We start from the raw sequence: 20,313 nt of genomic DNA, 5'->3' as shown, positions 1-20,313 counted from the left end.
TATTTGACTGAGCTGTTCCCCAGAGACACAATAGGCACAAACAACTGATAAGCCAACCAAACCTTTTCACCTGAAAAGGAAGAGAGAGAAACATTGTAACACTTCATTTTAAATACTTGGAAGGCTCTCAGATACTGCAGTGATAAGGATTATGTAAGCAGCCAGAGAGGTGGATAAGTGGTACACAGTGTTAAGTTAATGCATGGGAAATCATGTGGGGGTTGCATCTGCTGAAATAAACTTGGTTAAGCATATTTATAGAGCACAAAAGAGAGAGTAAGTCAAAAATTAACAGAATGAGTTCTTCATTTCAACCTGTGGAGGAAGTTCTGAAAATACGGCACTTTAACTAAGCAGCCTTAGAGGACTCTTGAGTTAAACTGTACTTCTGCCTCTGTGTCAAATAAATAGCAGACACTTGAGCCTACTGTAGGTGTTCAGATAAAGCTCCAACACCAGAGTCTTTCTAACTAACCTCTACACTGACAGGTGTAAAAGGTGCAGTAAGGTAGCAAGTAGAATCATAGGACTGGAAGGGACCTTGAGAGGTCATCTAGTCCAGTCCCCTGCAGTCACGACAGGACTAAGTATTATCTAGACCAGGAGTTGGCAACCTTTGGCACCCGGCCTGTCAGGGTAAAGATGCTGGTGGGCCGGGTTGGTTTGTTTATCTGGAGCGTCTGCAGGCACGGAGCCCCGCAGCTCCCACTGGCTGTGGTTCGCCATTCCTGGACAATGGGAGCTGCAGGAAGTGGTGACTAGCATGTCCCTCAGCCCACGCCGCTTCCCACCGCTCCCATTGTCCAAGAACAATTTTTCTCCCTCTTCCTTGTAACGACCTTTTATGTACTTGAAAACTGTTATCATGTCACCTCTCAGTCTTCTCTTTTCCAAATTAAACAAACCCATTTTTTTCAATCTTCCCTCATAGGTCATGTTTTCTTGACCTGTAATCAATTTTGTTGCTCTTCTCTGGATTTTCCCCAATTTGTCTACTTCTTTCCTGAAATATGACGCCCAGAATGGGACACAATATTCCAGTTGAGGACTAATCCGCATGAATTAGAGCGGAAGAATTACTTCTCGTGTCTTGCTTACAACACTCCTGCTAATACATCCCAGAATGATTTTCGCTTTTTTTGCAACAATGTTACACTGTTGACTCATATTTAGCTTATAGTCCACTATGGCCCCCAGATCCCTTTCCACAGTACTCATTCCTAGACAGTTATTTCCCATTTTGTATGTGTGCAACTGAATGTTCCTTCCTAAGTGGAGTACTTTGCATTTGTCCTTACTGAATTTTATCATATTTGCTTCAGACCATTTCTCCAGTTTGTCCAGAGCATTTTGAATTTTAATCCTAACTTCCAAAGCACTTGCAACGCCTCCCAGCTTGGTATCACCACAGAATTTATAAGTGTACTCTGTATGCCATTATCTAAATCACTGATGAAGATATTGAACAGAACTGGACCCAGAAATGATCCCTGTGGGATCCCACTCATTATGCCCTTCCAGCATGACTGTGAATCACTGATAACTACTCTCTGGGAACGTTTTTCCAACCAGTTTTGAACCCACCTTGGATGCTCCATCTAGGTTGCATTTTCCTAGTTTATTTATGAGAAGGTCATGTGAGACAGTATCAAAAGCTTTACTAAAGTCAAGGTATATCATGTCTACCACTTCCCCACATCCACAAAGCTTGTTACCCTGTCAAAGAAAGCTATCAGGTTGGTTTGACACAGTTTGTTCTTGACAAATCCATGCTGACTGTTACTTATCAACTTACTATCTTCTAAATGTTTGCAAATTGATTGCTTAATTATTTGCTCCATTATTTTTCTGGGTACAGAAGTTAAGCTGACTGGTCTGTAATTCCCTGGGTTGTCCTTATTTCCCTTTTTATAGATGAGCACTATATTTGCCCTTTTCCAGTCTTCCCTTTTTATAGATGGGCACTATATTTGCCCTTTTCCAGTCTTCCGGAATCTCTCCCATCTTCCATGACTTTTCAAAGATAATTGCTAATGGCTCAGATATCTCCTCAGTCAGCTCCTTGTGTATTCTAGGATGCAGTTCATCAGGCCCTGGTGACTTGACCACATCTAACTTGTCTAAGTAATGTTTAACTTGTTCTTTTCCTATTTTAGCCTCTGAGCCTACCTCATTTTCACTGACATTCACTATATTAGACATCCAACCACTACCACCCTTCTTGGTGAAAACCAAAACAAAGATATCACTAAACACCTCTGCCATTTCCACATTTTCTGTTATTATTTTTCCCCCTCATTGAGTAATGGGCCTACCCTGTCCTTGGTCTGCCTCTTGCTTCTAATGTATTTGTAGAATGTTTTCTTGTTACCCTTTAAGAGGTCTCTAACTAGTTTGATCTTGTTTTGTGCCTTGGCCTTTCTAATTTTCTCCTACATACTTGTGTTGTTTGTTTATATTCATCCTTTGTAATTTTGGTTGGACTCTTTTTTATTTTTAGATCATTAAGAACTGGTTAAGCCAGGGTGGTCTCTTGCCATACTTCCTATCTTTCCTATGCAGTGGGATTGTTTGCTCTTGTGCCCTTAATAATGTCTCTTTGAAAAACTGCCAACTGACTTCAGTTGTTTTTCTCCTTAGACTTGCTTCCCAGGGGATCTTACCTATCAACTCCCTGAGTTTGCTAAAGTCTGCCTTCTTGAAATCCATTGTCTTTATTTTGCTGTTCACCCTCCTGCCATTCCTTAGAATCATGAACTCTTATCATTTCATGATCACTTTCGCCTAAGCTGCCTTCCACTTTCAAATTCTCAACCAGTTCCTCCCTATGTGTCAAAAACAAATCTAGAACAGCCTCTCCCCTAGTAGCTTTCTTCTGCTTCTGAAATAAAATATTGTCTTGGAACTAACAGCAGCTTCTGTCCTCACCAGGGCTGGTGTACGGGTTAGAGGAAGTCTCTTCCTGGGGCCTGTATGTAACTTCCTCTTTGCTCCTGCCTGAGTACTCACCAGAGAAATGGCCCCCTCTTGATGGTGCAGATGTGATCTCTTCCACTTCAGTCTGCACAGCACAGGGAAAGCACTCTCCTGGCAGTGGGAGGACTACATGTACTTTGCCCCTCTGGGTTGAGGGGCAAGTTCTTCAAATGTTACCTAGGACTTTCTGTGTGGGTGCTGGGGGAGAAAGGGACCCACTGGCAATCCTTCTGGGATCTGGCTTCACATTCTGGCTTGCCTCTCACAATGAACCTGTTCTGGAAACCATACAGGGTCCAATTTAAGGCTAGTTTTTGCCCTGCCCTTATGTGAACATACAAGAGAAAGTAAGACTTGTCTACTCTCAAATGGCCAATGAAAGGGCTACCCAGAATTGCAGCCCCTGTGCTGAGGGAAGTGCAAGGGCTATTGCAAAGACAATTTCCCCACAAACCTCAGGGAGAAACTCAGCAGAGCTGGGATAGGGAGAAAGTGGAGCCATGCTTCCCTACTCCCTGCATGAACCAGCAAGTAGAGCCAGCACTGCAGGGCAAAGATGCTGCACCTCTTAACAGGGAGAAGTACATTAGTGTTGTCAGAGCTTCCTCTGAGGTGGTGCACTTGGGCGGCGGGTGAACCCCAGGCTCAGAGAGGCTAGTGCCCGGCTTAGACCACCCTTTCTGCCTGAGGGCCCACCCCTCCTGCCAGAGCCCAGAGTCCCCCCACTCCCGGCGCAGCAGCCATCCCCCCTGCACACACCCCAGGCCTCCTGAGCACCCCCAGACCTGGAGCGCCAAGCAGGTGAGCAAGCACCATCAGCCCCAGAGCACCGGATGGGTGAGCGGCTGGCATAGCCTCCCCCCTTCCCCAGAGCACCAAGAGGGCAGGCAGCATGGCCCTACCCTCTTGCCTCCCTCCCCCACCTCCAGAGAGCAGGTTGGGGCCCTGGCGGGGAAGAGGCCCCCCCCCCCCCCCCCGCAGCACAGCCCAGGAAGCAGGAAGGAGTCTGGGGGTGGAGCGTGGGCAGGGCCACACAAGGCTGTTTGGGGGGACACAGCCTGCCCATCCCTTCAATACCTGCTGCCCATGGTGGTACAGCTCCATGTGGCACCTACTGTGTATAAGGCCTGCTCTAGAGCTTACTGAAGACAATGGAAGTTTTTCTGTTGACTTCAGTGGACTTTGGATCAGGCCCATAATGTGTATTGGCCCCGCTTCAGCAAAAATCCTAAGCATTCAATGAATCTACTCCTGTTCTTAAAGTTAGGTACATGCCTAATTAGTGAATCTGGACCATACTGCACAAGCTAGCCCTTAAGATGATTTTCCAGCACCATTATCTAATTGTAAGTGATCCTACCTCTCCACTTACCAAGGCCCAAATACGTGACAAAGACCAAAATGAGGGACACAAAAATATTATTCATGCTGGACACTTAAAATGCTATCTGATTAGTGTAATCAACTCTTCTTCTAACCTCCTTTTCATTTCTAATGTAAGTGATCTTCAGCAATAAAAGTGAGGGGACAACAAATTTGTCATTTGAGAGGCATGGAAGTGAGGCTGGAAGGTGAATGGAGGTTTTGCTCAATGCAAAACTTCCTGAAGCATCAGAATGTAGGAGCAGATTCTGCATATATCCTTCATAAGTTGCCATTCTTTTCATAAATAAAAATTTGAACAGTAGCTTTTCCTGGTGAACTTAATAAACACAGATATGAAAAAATATTTAAATCAGGGTAAATACTCAGCAAAAGGGATTGAATGTCTTATCTATCAAAAGAAACTAAAAGAGTCTTGTTGTAATAGCAGATGTACAGTATAATAAAGTTCATAAGTGGGTCAAAGAAAACTTTTCTCATGATTTCATGACTTTATATGGTAATTCTCTCTTCTGGACATCAGCCAACACACTTAAGTGAATCTTGAACTCTTCATTTAAGGACAGGCTCAAGTGTTGCCTAAAATAAATTTATTCAGAAACTAGCTCAATCTTCCCTTACAAGAGCAATGACCAGTGACCATTCAACAATGAATCACTTGGTTCTACTTCACTTTTTCACCCGACTGAATGTTAAAAACACTGAAAGGCAAAATACAGAAGTCGTCATATCAGATATGATACATAGTTCCTAGTTTTACTGAGAGGCACTTTTGCCCACAGCACAAAAATTCCCCTCTCAGTCCATGGGTTTATTCTACAAGAGCTAACTAAGCATTGTTTTTCACAGAACGATTACTTACCTGAGTAAAGGTCCTAGGTATGAACCTTTAGATGGTAAGATCGTGAGACTTTCTTTATATAGTATTATGCTGCTTCATTGTGAGGAGGGAGAAGCCACAATAATTAATATTACACAAGAACTTTTAGTCTAACATCCTATAGTTTTCAATATTTCAATAACTTTCTCCTCTGAGGTTGAAATTTCCTGATTTGGGGCCAGACTTTCTGCTGTGCCCAGTTTCTGTTGAGCGCAGCAGAGTGAGGGGGTGTTAGTGAGCTGGTTATGGTTCCCTGATTCTCTGGTTCAGCTTTGTCCCTTGCCAAGGTTAGAGCAGCCTGGGGGCTGCTCTATCTAGTGTTAGCTGATAATGACCTTGGAATTTCTCTGATTTATATGAGGAACCAGATCATGCCCCTGATAGTCCAAGATTGGCAGAACACAAAGCGGTGGACTTCCATCTTTTACCTATCATCCCTTTCTCAATTGTGCCAAAGCACAGCTCAGGCCCAGGAGTCTTTCTATTAACTTCAGTCAGAGTAGAACTGGGCCCTAAGGCCTCCCTCCTACAGTTATACATACTTAACTTTATGCATGTGAGTAGTCCCACTGTGAAACACAGAAGTACCCTGTGCAATAAATCCATTCTTTTCTGTAGAATTCCATGGAGTGCAAATAAGGCCAGAATGTGGCTCCGTAGACCAGATAAACGGCTTTTGCCCAGCTCTGCTCTCATTTACACTACTGCTACCTCACTGAAATCCACAAGGCTGCACCTGCGTAACTGAGTATGGATCCTTACTCTTTCATATAAGCATCTGGTTTTTTCACATGCATACCAGAGGATAGTTCTAGCCCCTTTATTTTATAATCCATTATAGAGATTGGCTCATCAGAGCCCACCAGATTTGAAGTAAAAAAACATTGAGATGCCCCATAACCTTCCTACGTATAGAAGGGGCCAGATTCTGATCTCAAATCTGGAAACACCTCACTAACTTCAGTAAATTTACTCTGGATTTTCAATAACTTCAAGGTAACTGACATCAGAATTTGGGCCAGAAAACTTAAACAGAAACTTTTACAGTGGTGGGTATCACAAAGTATGTAGTTTTAAGTGATTTCACTCACATGGCACTAACACTCATTTAGTCACGTCCTCCACAGTCCATCAATACATGCAGAGTATCAAGCCAGAAGAGTGTTGCAATGTCTGTTAATGGCACGAAGGAAATTTTGGGAAGCTGAGATTGTACACTAAGCATATTTATTGACTGACGTTAAGAAAGCTAACTTCCCTGTGCCCCTGTGGTTTTAGCACCTGAATCCCATGAACGGGGAGATAAAGAAAGTTGGCTGCCTGCTCTGTCAGTGTGACATCAGCTGTGCTGTCAACAAAAAGATTTAGTTAATGTTTCTTCATTTACATTTTGGAATAAAGACACCCTAGAATTGTTACCAAAAATAACAAAACCACAGAGGAAGCCTAAAAATGACTCAAGCAATCTATTACCACACGTGGCAGTAAGGGCCTATATATAAGCATTATAGCTGTGATCGTTAGACACAGAAGACCTAAGATTTTCTCTTTTTAGCAGAGATCATTTGATAACACTATGAGATACATCCTACTCTGTGCTGCACTGTTCCTGCCTGGAAGTCTTGCTCTCCCGGTTCCGCTTAAGATAGCACCACCGAGCTCCAAAGACCTGAAGCGTTTACAGGTATGTCGTGAGTGGGGCTGTAAGGGTGAACTGTGAATATGCTGCATTTCCATTTTAAGTTTACATCCTAATTATTCGCAAAAAGAAAAGGAGTACTTGTGGCACCTTAGAGACTAACAAATTTATTTGAACATAAACTTTCGTGAGCTACAGCTGAATGCATCCAATGAAGTGAACTGTAGCTCATGAAAACTTATGCTCAAATAAATTTGTTAGTCTCTAAGGTGCCACAAGTACTCCTTTTCTTTTTGCGAATACAGACTAACGCGGCTGCTACTCTGAATCCTAATTATAATATTTCTTTTCAGAGAGCATGTGACATCATTTTATTTTTACCTTGGTGTTATGTAGTTGTTACAAGTCAGTTCACAAAAACTAGAAGGCATAAAGTAAAAATTTTGAAAGCCCCTAAGTGAAATTGCAAAAGTGAATTAGGGCCAAGTATTAAAGATATTTAGGTATCTAAAGATACGGACAGTCATCTAGTGGGACTTTCAAAGGAGCTTACAATAATTATATATATATAAATTCTAAGAAAATGAAGTCTCTAAAACCAATGGGCCAAATTAAGGATTAATTTGATGTACGTGTGGGTGTGTATTATACATATATATAATATTTCAGAAAGATAAAAAGAATATTTTAATAATAATGGACTAAACTATTTTACATGCATCTTACCATAGTTGTATCCAGTGCTCACATTTCTTTGAGAAGAGGCAAGACTAATTATATACACCACACTGGTTGGATTATTCTCTAGATTCTAATGCCCAGTGAACTCCCATTAAAATAAACAGGACCACTTGCTTCAGTGTCTTGCTATTATTGGGCAAGGCTTCCTCTGTGTATTTAATCTGCATTATGGAGAGATGAAAGGCTGTTTCAGAGCACTTGAAAGTGGTAGACTGAAGTGTGAAAAAAAGATGTTATAATTATCCATGATTAGAGTATAAAGTAACACCACCACCACAAATAAAATGTTGGGGGAGTTTTAGGATAGGTGATTTCAATTTATTGTGGAGTAAAACTTATGCTAAAAAATATCCTTGAGGAGTCCGCAGTTCTCACAAACCCTCTCCTTCTGGTAAGACCCATCATATAAAAAGGTACAGGATGATTTCACAGTAATGTTTATCAAAAATTGTCACAATGAATGATGATTTATTATTATTTTTATTAAGTACAAACAATATGATCCTTTGATCCTACCGTCCACCTCCTCTTACTCTTATCTATTTTCAAGCCAAAAATACTGCTTGGTTCCCGATAATTTTCTGGGAAGTCCATATATCCCAGGTCAAGTGTATAGTGCTTTTTTTTTTAATTAAAACTCTCCCTCTTTGCACATTAGTGATTGATCATCTAATTGTTCCTTTTTAAGAAGTTCATTGAGAACCTAGTTGCAAATGACATCTTATGATGTTCATTTGTAAGGAATCATAAACCCTGCATTTGAGTAACTGCTTGTGCATGAACCTTTCCAGGCATAAGAACCTAGGCATGCATTTCTCATTTACACCTTTTTACACCCATGCCTTTTTACACCACTTTGTAATGTAAAGGGATCTGAAAATGGGTATAAATTTACACTCATTTTAATGTCGCTTTACACTGCCAGTCTGGTATTATGAAAGGTCCTTAGTGTAAATGAGAATCAGACCCCCTAGACATTTACAAGTAATACCATAACTGATAGCTGCACAGAACCCCTTCGTGTATTTCATAAGAGAAACCAGAATAGAGCCCTGAAGCATACGGATGTGAAGTAAGATGAAGTAAGTACACAATTCTCAAAGGAGAAAGGTAGTGAATATTTTAACATCAATCTACATTTTTATTTTGTTCACATATATTGGAAAAGTGCCCTCATATCGGTCTAAATTGTTTCCCTGTTATGACAGATCACAGTGGGTTTCTCTGGGTGCAGTAGTATAAGTATACCCAAGGATCATCTGGGTCTTATACTGGTTGACAAGTTGATTCTTAAAGGTATAAGAAAAACACAACTGGAGATACACCCTGAGTCTAATGTTTCTTTTTATTTTCAGAATTACCTTGACAGGTTCTTTCCATCCATTAATAAAGCAGGTGGCCGTACCTTAGAAGAGAAAATTAAAGAGATGCAGAAATTTTTCCACCTGACTGTAACAGGAAAATTTAATTCAGAAACGGAGGAAATGATGGATCAGCCAAGGTGTGGCATCCCCGATGTATTAGATTACAGCACATTTCCAGGAAATCCAAGATGGAGGAAGAATTTGTTGACTTACAGGTTGGTTATATTTCACTTTTTGTGTATTTTGTTTTCTTTTAATGATGCCATATTATTCCATACTTTAAAATGACAATATTTTATTTTCTTGTGTTGCCAAAAGGATCCTTAACTATACACCTGATCTGCCTCGTTTTATGGTGGAGAAAGCAATACAAAAGGCTTTTAAGGTGTGGAGCGATGTGACTCCACTGAAGTTTCAAAAAGTTGCCGGGAGAGAAGCAGATATCCTGATTCGTTTTGCACATGGTGGTGAGGCTGCTGCTGGATTTTTAAGAATCCATGAATTACATTTTATTTAAAGCTAAAGCTATGCTTTGAAAGCTTACACGTTTTCGTAGCCAAAGATTGAAGAGTGAACAAATATTTTCATTCTCAGTTTATCCAATTTTTACCTTGTTCTGTGAGATAAAATATATGGTCAGTATAGCAGCCTCTCAAAGGAGGCATTGATTTTATATATAACATTGATAACAAATATAAATATTTATATTATATTTGCTATCAATATTATTTTATATTATATTGGTATCAATGTTAACTGACCAACCATCACAAAAATCCCTTGGGCATTTGAACTGTAAAATGAGGAAAATAATATCTTCTTATTTGATTGTAAACATACTCCTCTACCATGAACATTACTCCTATTTGTGAGCAAGCAAGGATTCTGCATGCCTGTGTGGGGTTTAGACATCTTGGTCACATGCCTCATTGTAAAACAGAAACATAGATTTTTTGCCTTTTTAGAGCCAAACACAAATACAGCAAGGCTTCTTTCCACTGTAGTCCAAAGCAAAGGCACAGGGTGTCGTGTGTTTTAGCCATGCCCAAGGCACAGGTCTAAAGAGTGTCTCACTTCCAAGAAGTCTGAAAGAGGAAGAACGAATGCTCACCCACACAAACACACACGCACCCTGGTTCCCATCTCAGTGCTAATTCTCCTCTTAGGCCTTGTCTACACTAGGTACTTGCTTTGGTATAGCTATGTCCCTCAGTGGTGTGAGAGGCAGCTATTCTGACCATTGTAGACCAGTGTTAGGTTAACAGGAGAATTCTCCGATTGACCTAGCTACCGCTAGAGCCCTGTGTGGATACAAATTTATATCTGTGGATATAAATCGGGCATCTGCGGAACCGCATGGCTCTCCCGGGAACCGCAGCGGTGAAAGGAGCAGAACGTGGGGCTGCTGTTCCCAGGAGCCAGCGCCCCACACCGGCAGCTCCTCCAGCGTGGCTGTACCACCCCCAGCCCTGCCTCTGTCCCTTCCACGCCGCTCTCTGCATCTCCTGTCTCGGGGGGGAGAGGGGAGGGTACCACGTGAACACAAGAGTGCAACCAGCTGCTGGTGCCCACCCCAGTGGGCGAGGCAGGGGCAGTAGAGCCATGCCAGAGGAGCCACCAGCGTGGGGCGCTGGCTCCTGGGAGCGGCGGCCCCATGTTCTGCTCCTTTCGCCACTGCAGTTCCCGGGAGAGCCCTGCCCTTCCGCGGATACCGATTTGTATCCGCAAATAGCCGCATCAGCAGATATAAATTTGTACCCATGCAGAGCTCTTGCTACTGCCTCTTGGGGAGGCAGAGTACCTACGCTGATGGGAGAACCTCTTCCATCGGCATCGGTCGCGTCTCCACTGAAGCTCTACAGTGGCACAGCTGCAGCATTCTAAGTGTAGCCAACCCCTTAGAGATTCATCCCCAAACATCCAATAACACAGTAATCTTACAGTGTCTTCCGGGTGATGAATTTTTCACAACTATCCTGAAAATCCTTGCACTCCAGCAAGAAATTGTAGCCTTTCTTATAGGCAGAGGAGGAGAGTCAACCTTTTCCAGCCAACCTCTGGATAAGGGTCTGGACATCCCACACACTGTTACAGGAGAATCTAACAAAAGATACACCAAACCAGTGTACCAAGTGAGATGCTCAGTTTTTCAAAGCTGTGGTTACTGATATCATTCACTTCATGTATTACAAGTGGTGCAGATGGCATTATCTATAATTATCATTGCCCGAAACTGTCCATTATAGGACCTTCAGATGCTTATAACTTTGCAAAACTTAAACCATTCAGACATTTTCTTGCTGGGTGTCAGCCTCAGGCTGAACTTTTTTGTAAAGTTTCAATAAGCTGATTCAGCCATTTCTGAGGATGTGTCCTCAATAACACAGAGGTCCTGTGGGGAAAAAATAGTATACAATCATGTAATTAAAAACGGTACCATAATGTACACACAGGAGCTGAATTCATTGCACAGGCAATCTTAAGTATGGCATTTCCTACCTTTTGAGTGCTTGACTTTGCAACCTTAACATTGTTTTAGAGTAATTTATAATGTAATGTAATCTACAATTAATAAAAGCAAACTCTAAACTTCAAGATGTAGAATTCAATGTTTAAAATGCATCATTCTGCCAATTGACGACATATTCATTTCTTTTCACATGCAGCACATGGCGACTCATTCCCCTTTGATGGAAGAGGGGGAATACTGGCCCATGCATTTGCACCTGGCTCAGGGTTAGGAGGAGATGCTCACTTTGATGAGAGTGAGAAGTGGTCACAAGATCATATAGGTAAAGTATTCCATGTACCATCACAACAATTTCAGCTCCTTCTAAACAAAACGCTGATCTTTGCAACATACTTATATTTACCTACCATAATAGGCATATAGGGCCTGAGGAGCTCAAAGCACTTTACAAAGGTGGGCAAGCAATATTATCCTCTTTTTGTAGATGAGGCACAGAAGGTTTAAGTGATTTGCTCATGATCAAAAGGTGAGCCCAAAACAATTGCCAAAAGGTGAGTCGGAAACAGATTTCAGGTTTCCTGACTCCCTTTCCTGGGCTCTGCAATATTCTTCCTAAAACATGTGGACATACATCTTGTAATTAAATGGGAGAGCAGGTAAAAATAAATTAAACTTATTGGATTTCATCACAGTGGAAAGAAAGATGCGAATTGCCCTGCTTGTGATGCTCTATTCCATTATATGTTAACTATTTTTTCCTTTTTTCTATATTTTAGGAACAAATTTGTTCCTTGTTGCTGCACATGAATTTGGTCATTCTTTGGGACTGGGTCATTCAAATGTTCAAGGTGCTCTGATGTATCCTATCTATCACTACTGGGACCCAAACACCTTCAGCCTTCCAGCTGATGACAGACAAGGAATTCAGAAATTATATGGTAATTTCAGTGTGAGATGTTAATTTTGATATAAAAAATTACCAACAAAGGGACAGATTTTGCCACACTTTACACTGAGAAGTACCTTACTCAGCAAACAGCCCACTGATTTGAATGGCCTACTCTCAGCGTAAGGTACTATTCAATGTAAGGGTATCAAAATTTAGACCAAGACAACATAATTCACTTTATACCTCCCACCTACCCTTTCTGGAGTCTGAGAGCAATGGAGTCTCCATATTGCAACAAAAGCTAATGGAGTTGGAGATCCTGGCAGACTATGGGTTCCCTACACACCAGTGCCTTGCAGAAATCAATGAGGATGACATTCTGCTAACCTTCTACTACTGAGTAGTACCTTGCTTTGCCAAACAGGCCATTGAAGTCAGTAGGACTACTTGCTGAATGAAAGATTGCTCAATGTAAGTATGGCAGAATCTGGCCCTCACTTCACTGCTCATGGAGTCAGGTACTACTCACTGTGTGTTACAGTGGCAAAACTGTGCCCTAAACCAATGAGCAAATCTTGCCTGCAGCACCTGTGTGTGGACATTCCCTTCTATGGAATACTTCACAAAGGGACACCGATCGTGGTACATATTTCTCTGTATTTTGTCTCTTAAACAAATACCTTAATGTTTCCATATTTCTATTCCACAGGCCGCAAACGTGAAAACTTCTAAAGAACCCTGGTGTGTTTAAAAAGAATGAAGAACTCACACCAGAAATGTTTCGTTTTATTTCTTCCGTGAATTAAAATGGCAAATGTTCAAAGGGCAATTTTTGCTCCGTTACATTTCCTGAGATTTGAAAACCTCTTTAAATTTATTCAGTAGTTTCTGTGAAAATAAAAATTCTCTCAGCACTATTCTGCCATCCTACATTCTGTCCTAAACTCAGGTGGGCTGCATTTCACTGATGGGTTCAGTGACTCCTGTATGTACAATACATATACACAGGACAAAATTCTCAGTTGGGTGCTTGAAGTGCATCTAACTCCATAGTTTAGGCTCCTTGTTCCCAGCCCACTCCCTTCTTCCGCTCCCTGCCCTGTACATACCCAGACTCAGAGTACCCTCCAAAGGGCCCCGCAGAAGGATGTAAGATGATGCAGTGTACACAATCAATCCCCGCTTCAGCACCAGAAGGGTTGGATCCCCACACAGAGGGTCTCTCCCTCCACCCCCAAATCCCATGGAGATCTGAGAGGCAAGTTCTGTTTAGGCACTTAGGGGATATGGCCTCACTCACTGCAGAACTTGAATGCTTCTCAAGTATTTAAATATGGAGATCAAAATTATGGTACCCCACCCACTCCATTTTTATCTCCTCCTTACTCAGTCAGGCTCCTGTGGAAGTCAGGACAAGATAAAAAAAGAGTAAAGGCCTCAGGAAATAGCCTATGGCAGCAATCCCAAATGTTTGAAAGCTGAGTCAACCTTCAGGAAAAGGAAAGTAATCACACATTGTGACACAGAGACTGGGTCATAGGCAGTCAGGCCTAGTGGTCAGAGCAGGAGTCAGTCCTAGTTAGAGTCCAAATGCCAGAGCCCACGGCGGAGTCGGAGCCAGGGATCAGAGCCAAAGGTCAGAACTGAAGGTAGAGTCCAAATGCCATTGCCAAGGGTTGAGTCAGAACCAGAACCAGATTCAATGGAGTCAGGGAAGGCAGGAGCAGGGTACCAAGGCAGGTATCAAGGCAGGAGCAAGATTGGGACAAGACAGGAACAAGGCGCAGGGCAGGGTCTAGCCTGGAGCGAGGCTGGGTGCAGGATAGGGTCTAGGTTGGAGCAGTTCCAAAGCAAGTCAGGAGCATGGCTTGGAGTGAGGTGAGCATAGGGAGGAACAGAATTTGTGGGCATGTACATTGATCCCCTGCAGCTGCTGGACTTAAAAGCAAGCCACCTGACCGCTTTAGCCAATCAGGTGGTTCTGCTGTGCTCATTGGCTGCCTGGTGACTGGGCAGGCACAGCTGCAGGTCCTGACTTCTAACAGGCCCATTGGTGCCAGCTGGCAACGGTTTCACTACTGTATGTTATCAACTCCTATCAGGCCTGACAAGCTCACTACAACTAAGATGCTGCTTTCATGTCCCACAAGGGACATGTGACATGTCTAGTAAAAGCTTACGTCATACCAATCCTCCTAATTCTTGTAGGATGTATGTACGGATGAAATTTAAGGCGTTACGTATATGTACTGAAAATATGTCTTAGAGACTGTGGCCCAGGCAGGGTTATCAAACAGGTGTTGCCACACAAAGGGATGTGGATTCACCTATCTGCTTAAGTTCACATGTAAAAGAAGCTTTGTAAGCCCACACAATGGAAGACTCCACATGCAAAACAGACAACAGGAGTAAGTGAAGATAGTTTGGAGCCAGCACTCAAGGAAAGACTCCACAAGGGTCACCCTGACTCTGAGGACAAAATCAATGGAGGCAAAAATCACCTTGTTTATCCTCCCCTGCATGCAAAAAGCCTTTTTCCTTCCTCATGAAAGTTGGATTCCAGGCATGTTGGTTAATGATGCTGGGAGATTGCTTTAGATGAGAAACTGCTGTAATCATGGATTTTAGCCTGTTGTTAAATTTAGACTCTAAGAAGCATGTTATGATTTTCATTTTATATGTAACCAGTTCTGTTTCCATTATCCTGACTCAGTATCTCTTAAATCTTAACCTTTGATAACAAATTTAGGATTATTTCACTATACATATATCTCAAAAAAGGGAAGAAGGAGGATCCTGGGAACTACAGGCCAGTTAGCCTCACCTCAGTCCCTGGAAAAATCATGGAGCAGGTCCTCAAAGAATCAATCCTGATGCACTTGCATGAGAGGAAAGTGATCAGGAACAGCCAGCATGGATTCACCAAGGGAAGGTCATGCCTGACTAATCTAATCGCCTTTTATGATGAGATTACTGGTTCTGTGGATGAAGGGAAAGCAGTGGATGTATTGTATCTTGACTTTAGCAAAGCTTTAAACACGGTCTCCCACAGTATTCTTGTCAGCAAGTTAAGGAAGCATGGGCTGGATGAATGCACTATAAGGTGGGTAGAAAGCTGGCTAGATTGTCGGGCTCAACGGGTAGTGATCAATGGCTCCATGTCTAGTTGGCAGCCGGTATCAAGTGGAGTGCCCCAAGGGTCGGTCCTGGGGCCGGTTTTGTTCAATATCTTCATAAATGATCTGGAGGATGGTGTGGATTGCACTCTCAGCAAATTTGCGGATGATACTAAACTGGGAGGAGTGGTAGATACGCTGGAGGGGAGGGATAGGATACAGAAGGACCTAGACAAATTGGAGGATTGGGCCAAAAGAAATCTGATGAGGTTCAATAAGGATAAGTGCAGGGTCCTGCACTTAGGAGGGAAGAATCCCATGCACCGCTACAGACTAGGGACCGAATGGCTAGGCAGCAGTTCTGCGGAAAAGGACCTAGGGGTGACAGTGGACGAGAAGCTGGATATGAGTCAGCAGTGTGCCCTTGTTGCCAAGAAGGCCAATGGCATTTTGGGACGTATAAGTAGGGGCATAGCGAGCAGATCGAGGGACGTGATCGTTCCCCTCTATTCGACATTGGTGAGGCCTCATCTGGAGTACTGTGTCCAGTTTTGGGCCCCACACTACAAGAAGGATGTGGATAAACTGGAGAGAGTCCAGCGAAGGGCAACAAAAATGATTAGGGGTCTAGAACACATGACTTATGAGGAGAGGCTGAGGGAGCTGGGATTGTTTAGCCTGCAGAAGAGAAGAATGAGGGGGGATTTGATAGCTGCTTTCAACTACCTGAAAGGGGGTTCCAAAGAGGATGGCTCTAGACTGTTCTCAATGGTAGTAGATGACAGAACGAGGAGTAATGGTCTCAAGTTGCAGTGGGGGAGGTTTAGATTGGATATTAGGAAAAACTTTTTCACTAAGAGGGTGGTGAAACACTGGAATGCGTTACCTAGGGAGGTGGTGGAATCTCCTTCCTTAGAGGTTTTTAAGGTCAGGCTTGACAAAGCCCTGGCTGGGATGATTTAACTGGGAATTGGTCCTGCTTCGAGCAGGGGGTTGGACTAGATGACCTTCAGGGGTCCCTTCCAACCCTGATATTCTATGATTCTATGATTCTCAGTGCTGTGATGTTATAAAAGATCTGATCCCAAGCTGTACCAATCAAGCTGTTTGGATTCTGTTCCCTTGGGGACAGCTAACCTGGTAATTTCTGTGAGTGTCCTGTGACAGGAACCTGCTGCTACAGGGGGACACTTTCAGCGGGACTTGGGGGCTGTGGTGCACCTACTGTTACCATACAAGGCAAAGCAAGGGCTAGCAGAGCCCTAAGGAAACTGGTAGGATGGCTAACAGACTGGTGGTGTTAGGGAGCAGATATCTAGCCAAGCATGAGAAAATCTTCCTCTTGCTGGATGGGTAAAAAGGTGACTCAGAGCCCTGGCACCCCAAGAAAGCTACACACATACCTCTGTAATCTCCTTTCCCTCCTCCAGGTGCCTCTTTATCTTAGCCAAACCCTCATATGGCCAAACCCTCAAATATGTTCAAATATGTTAAGGACTGTTATAAAGAGGACCCTGATCAACTGTTCTCCATGTGCACTGAAAGTAGGAGAAGTAGAAATCAGCTTAATCTGCAGGAAGGGAGATTTAGGTTAGATATTAGGAAAAACTTTCTAACTAACTATAAAGATTGTTAAGCTCTGGAATAGGCTTCAAAGGGAGGTTGTGGAATCCCCATCATCGGAGGTTTTTTTTAAGAACCCATTAGACAAACAGCTGCCATAGATGGTCTCAGTATAGTGCTGGACTAGATGATCGTTCTAGGTCCCTTCCAGCCCTACATTTCTATGATTCTCTAAACTGTGGAGTTTAACTGGTGAGCCTCACAATGAATTGACCCTCCAGCCTTCACCCAGGTCTAGTCCAATGTGAATTATGAACAAAATGAGCTGGTCCTTGATACGGAGAAGTCACAAGACCAGTGAGCACAGCAGGACATACCCTATCAGAGATATCCAATGACAGTCATTCTCTTGTAGTGCAGTGTGGGAAGCTAGGAAATCCAATGGTTCCTCTCTGATAAAGTCTTGCAGTGCACAAACAGGGACTTGGCTTAGAAAAGCAGAGATGCCTTCCCTTACACACTATTACAGGCACCTATCCCATTAAATTAGGCTTGAATAAAGACTGGGAGTGGATGGGACATTACACAAAGTAAAACTATTTCCCCATGCTAATTTTTCCCCTATTCGCAAAAAGAAAAGGAGTACTTGTGGCACCTTAGAGACTAACCAATTTATTTGAGCATAAGCTTTTGTGAGCTATAGCTTATGCTCAAATAAATTGGTTAGTCTCTAAGGTGCCACAAGTACTCCTTTTCTTTTTGCGAATACAGACTAACACGGCTGTTACTCTGAAACCTATCTTTTCCCCTATTGTTACTCACACCTTCTTGTCAGCTGTTTGAAATGGGCCATCCTGATTATCACTACAAAAGTTTTTTTTCCTCCTGCTGATAATAGCCCACCTTAATTAATTAGTCTTGTTACAGTTGGTATGGCAACACCCATTTTTTCATGTTCTCTGTGTATATACACATCTTCCTACTGTATTTTCCACTGCATGCATCCGATGAAATGGGTTTTAGCCCACAAAAGCTTATGCTCAAATAAATTTGTTAGTCTCTAAGGTGCCACAAGTACTCCTCGTTCTTTTTGCTGATATAGACTAACATGGCTACCACTCTGAAACCTATCCTAAGTCTGTAAGTAAACAGACACCGTTCACAGATAGCCTTCTGACCCAGAAATAGGCTAGACAGGGTGGAGGGTAACTCACCAGAACACAGTCTATTCCACTTACAACCCCGAATTCATCAGCAATACTGAATTCCCAGAAAGACAAAGAAGAGGATATGATTAAGAACCAGACCCCAGATCACTAACTATAGGGATTAGATCTAGCTTTGTGTGGATCCCGGAAGAGTGGTTAGCGACCCCAAAGAGGCACTGGGCTGAAGTCTTCGTCCATTTCCATGGAGAAAGGGCAAGGGAGGAAGCACCTACATCATGGTTACAGTGGACATGCAGGAAGCCCCACAATGGAAGAAGAAATCAGGCCTCTGAGCAATTGAAACAGATACTTCAAACAGTTTAGTAGGAAATGTGTGCACAGTAAATACAAAAGCTGGGGCTGGGTTATCTGCATAGCACCTTGTTTGTGAGATACACGGCCAGCACCTGAAAAAGAAATGTGAAGAGTCATCAGTATTGTACAGTGCCCCTTAATACACTTAAACAGAGTGGAGAATACTAGGGAACAACAATATGATCACATGGACTGGGAATAAGCTGCAATCACCAAAACAGGAAACCCTACAAGAACCCATATTACTTAATATAGTTGCTTTTGAATTAGCAGAATGTGTCAATTCAACAGGGGTCTCTATTGATCTCCTTCCAATATTCAACTGTTACAGGAACATTGTCTCCCCATTGAGAATTATGAGCAATGACATCCCAGACGCCCTCTGCCTTTCGCCCTCCTCTGCTAACTGCTGCCTGGTGAATCCTCACAGGCCCTGAACTCAGGGGAACAATAAACTGGAGAATGACGTGGTGATGGAGACTAGAAACCTGACCATTCAGTGACCTTTTTATATGAGGTGGAGGTTCATAGTAGCTAACTTTGGAGGATGAGTTATATCTGCTGAGCACCTTCTCTGAAGGGTAGAGCATCCTTATAACATCAGTGGGAGTTTGAGGACACTCAGCAACTCGTAGGATTGGGCAATACAAGTACAAAGGCCCTGGGTGACTAAAGTTAAGCACCAAAATCTGCAGTTAGATGCCTAAATACCCATTATAGCCACCTGCAGAAGTGTTGATTAAGGCACTTAAATCTCTGTCAGCACTGAGGTGCCTAAAATAGATATTTGAATTCCCAATTATGGCTTCCAGTGACTAACTTTAGGCACTCAAGTTTGAAAACTGAGCTTGAGTTAGTCATATTTATCCCCATGATCAGCCCCGACTGAATAAAAATGAGGTGCAGGGTTTAAAAACAAGGGGAATGATGTTTAAAGGCATATTTGTCCTTTGGTTGACATGAGACAACTTTATGCCAAGTGACTGAAACTTCCAAACCTGAATACCTAAACTTAGACTCCTAACAATCACGTGTAGGTGCATAAATAGGGGAGGGGTTAGTTGTAAAGTCACCTTTTTGCATATAGTGGGCCATGCTGCCCTATGTTGCAGTGGAGCAGGGCAAAGTAGCCATGAAGCTGTCCTAAGAGGGCAGCTAGGAATTCCCCCAGCATGTGCAAATCCCTAACACATGGAGAGCTAGCATACATAGTGTGCAGCCAGTGAAGCTGGCTGTATGTCACCAACTCCTAGCTTCCCTCCCGAGTATATGGGGTGTGAGCTGGAAACAGAAGATGGCACAGACAGAGTGCAGTGTGCTCCAGCAAGCTACAGTGCAGCAATGTCTGTAACAAGACAGCATAATTTAGAACACCCCAGAGTCTACAGCTCAGGTGTATTTGAGGATCTGGGCCAGTACTTGGCTGTTACTATAGTAATAACCCTTGAGCAAGCAATATAATAGTACATGCTTATCACTGAGCTTGTCCAGAGGCTGCATGTCCATCAGAATGACTAGATGTTCTGATGTCTAATAATTTGAGTAATAAAATCAAATTTTTACTTTACAGGGCCTGATTCTTCTCTCACTTACAGCATCTGAGCAGTATGACAACGGCAAATACTGGCCAGTATTATAGTTGCCTCTCTCTCCCTCTCTCTTGTTCCAATTTTGGGTAGCGGGAAAGCCTTGTTCTCTTTGTCTCCTTTCCGCTTCATTCCCCAAGCATTCTGCCAGGACAGATGTCACTTAGGACCGGAGTTGCCACC

General features: G+C 42.9%; 1 protein-coding gene across 1 annotated transcript; it reads left to right on the top strand.

Moving 5' to 3' along the window:
• The first annotated feature begins 6,815 nt into the window (after positions 1 to 6,815).
• Positions 6,816 to 13,074, top strand: MMP7 (matrix metallopeptidase 7). The gene is made up of 6 exons (XM_077805681.1): positions 6,816 to 6,923; positions 8,975 to 9,198; positions 9,302 to 9,450; positions 11,650 to 11,775; positions 12,230 to 12,391; positions 13,052 to 13,074. Exons 1-6 carry the CDS (start codon positions 6,816 to 6,818, stop codon positions 13,072 to 13,074), a joined length of 792 nt encoding a protein of 263 aa, XP_077661807.1.
• The last annotated feature ends 7,239 nt before the right edge of the window (positions 13,075 to 20,313 follow it).

Source organism: Eretmochelys imbricata, chromosome 1 (genome assembly GCF_965152235.1).
Source record: "Eretmochelys imbricata isolate rEreImb1 chromosome 1, rEreImb1.hap1, whole genome shotgun sequence".
Classification (NCBI taxonomy): Eukaryota; Metazoa; Chordata; order Testudines; family Cheloniidae; genus Eretmochelys; species Eretmochelys imbricata.
The sequence above is the reverse complement of the archived record's forward strand: the minus strand, read 5'-3'. Positions and strand labels throughout refer to the sequence as shown.

Bases quoted from the DNA above. Each gene is read 5' to 3' on its own strand.
- MMP7 (XM_077805681.1), top strand. From the start codon at position 6,816: ATGAGATACATCCTACTCTGTGCTGCACTGTTCCTGCCTGGAAGTCTT. The intron at 6,924-8,974 runs GTATGTCGTGAG...TTTTATTTTCAG, and splicing joins AAGACCTGAAGCGTTTACAG to AATTACCTTGACAGGTTCTT. The intron at 11,776-12,229 runs GTAAAGTATTCC...TCTATATTTTAG, and splicing joins GTGGTCACAAGATCATATAG to GAACAAATTTGTTCCTTGTT.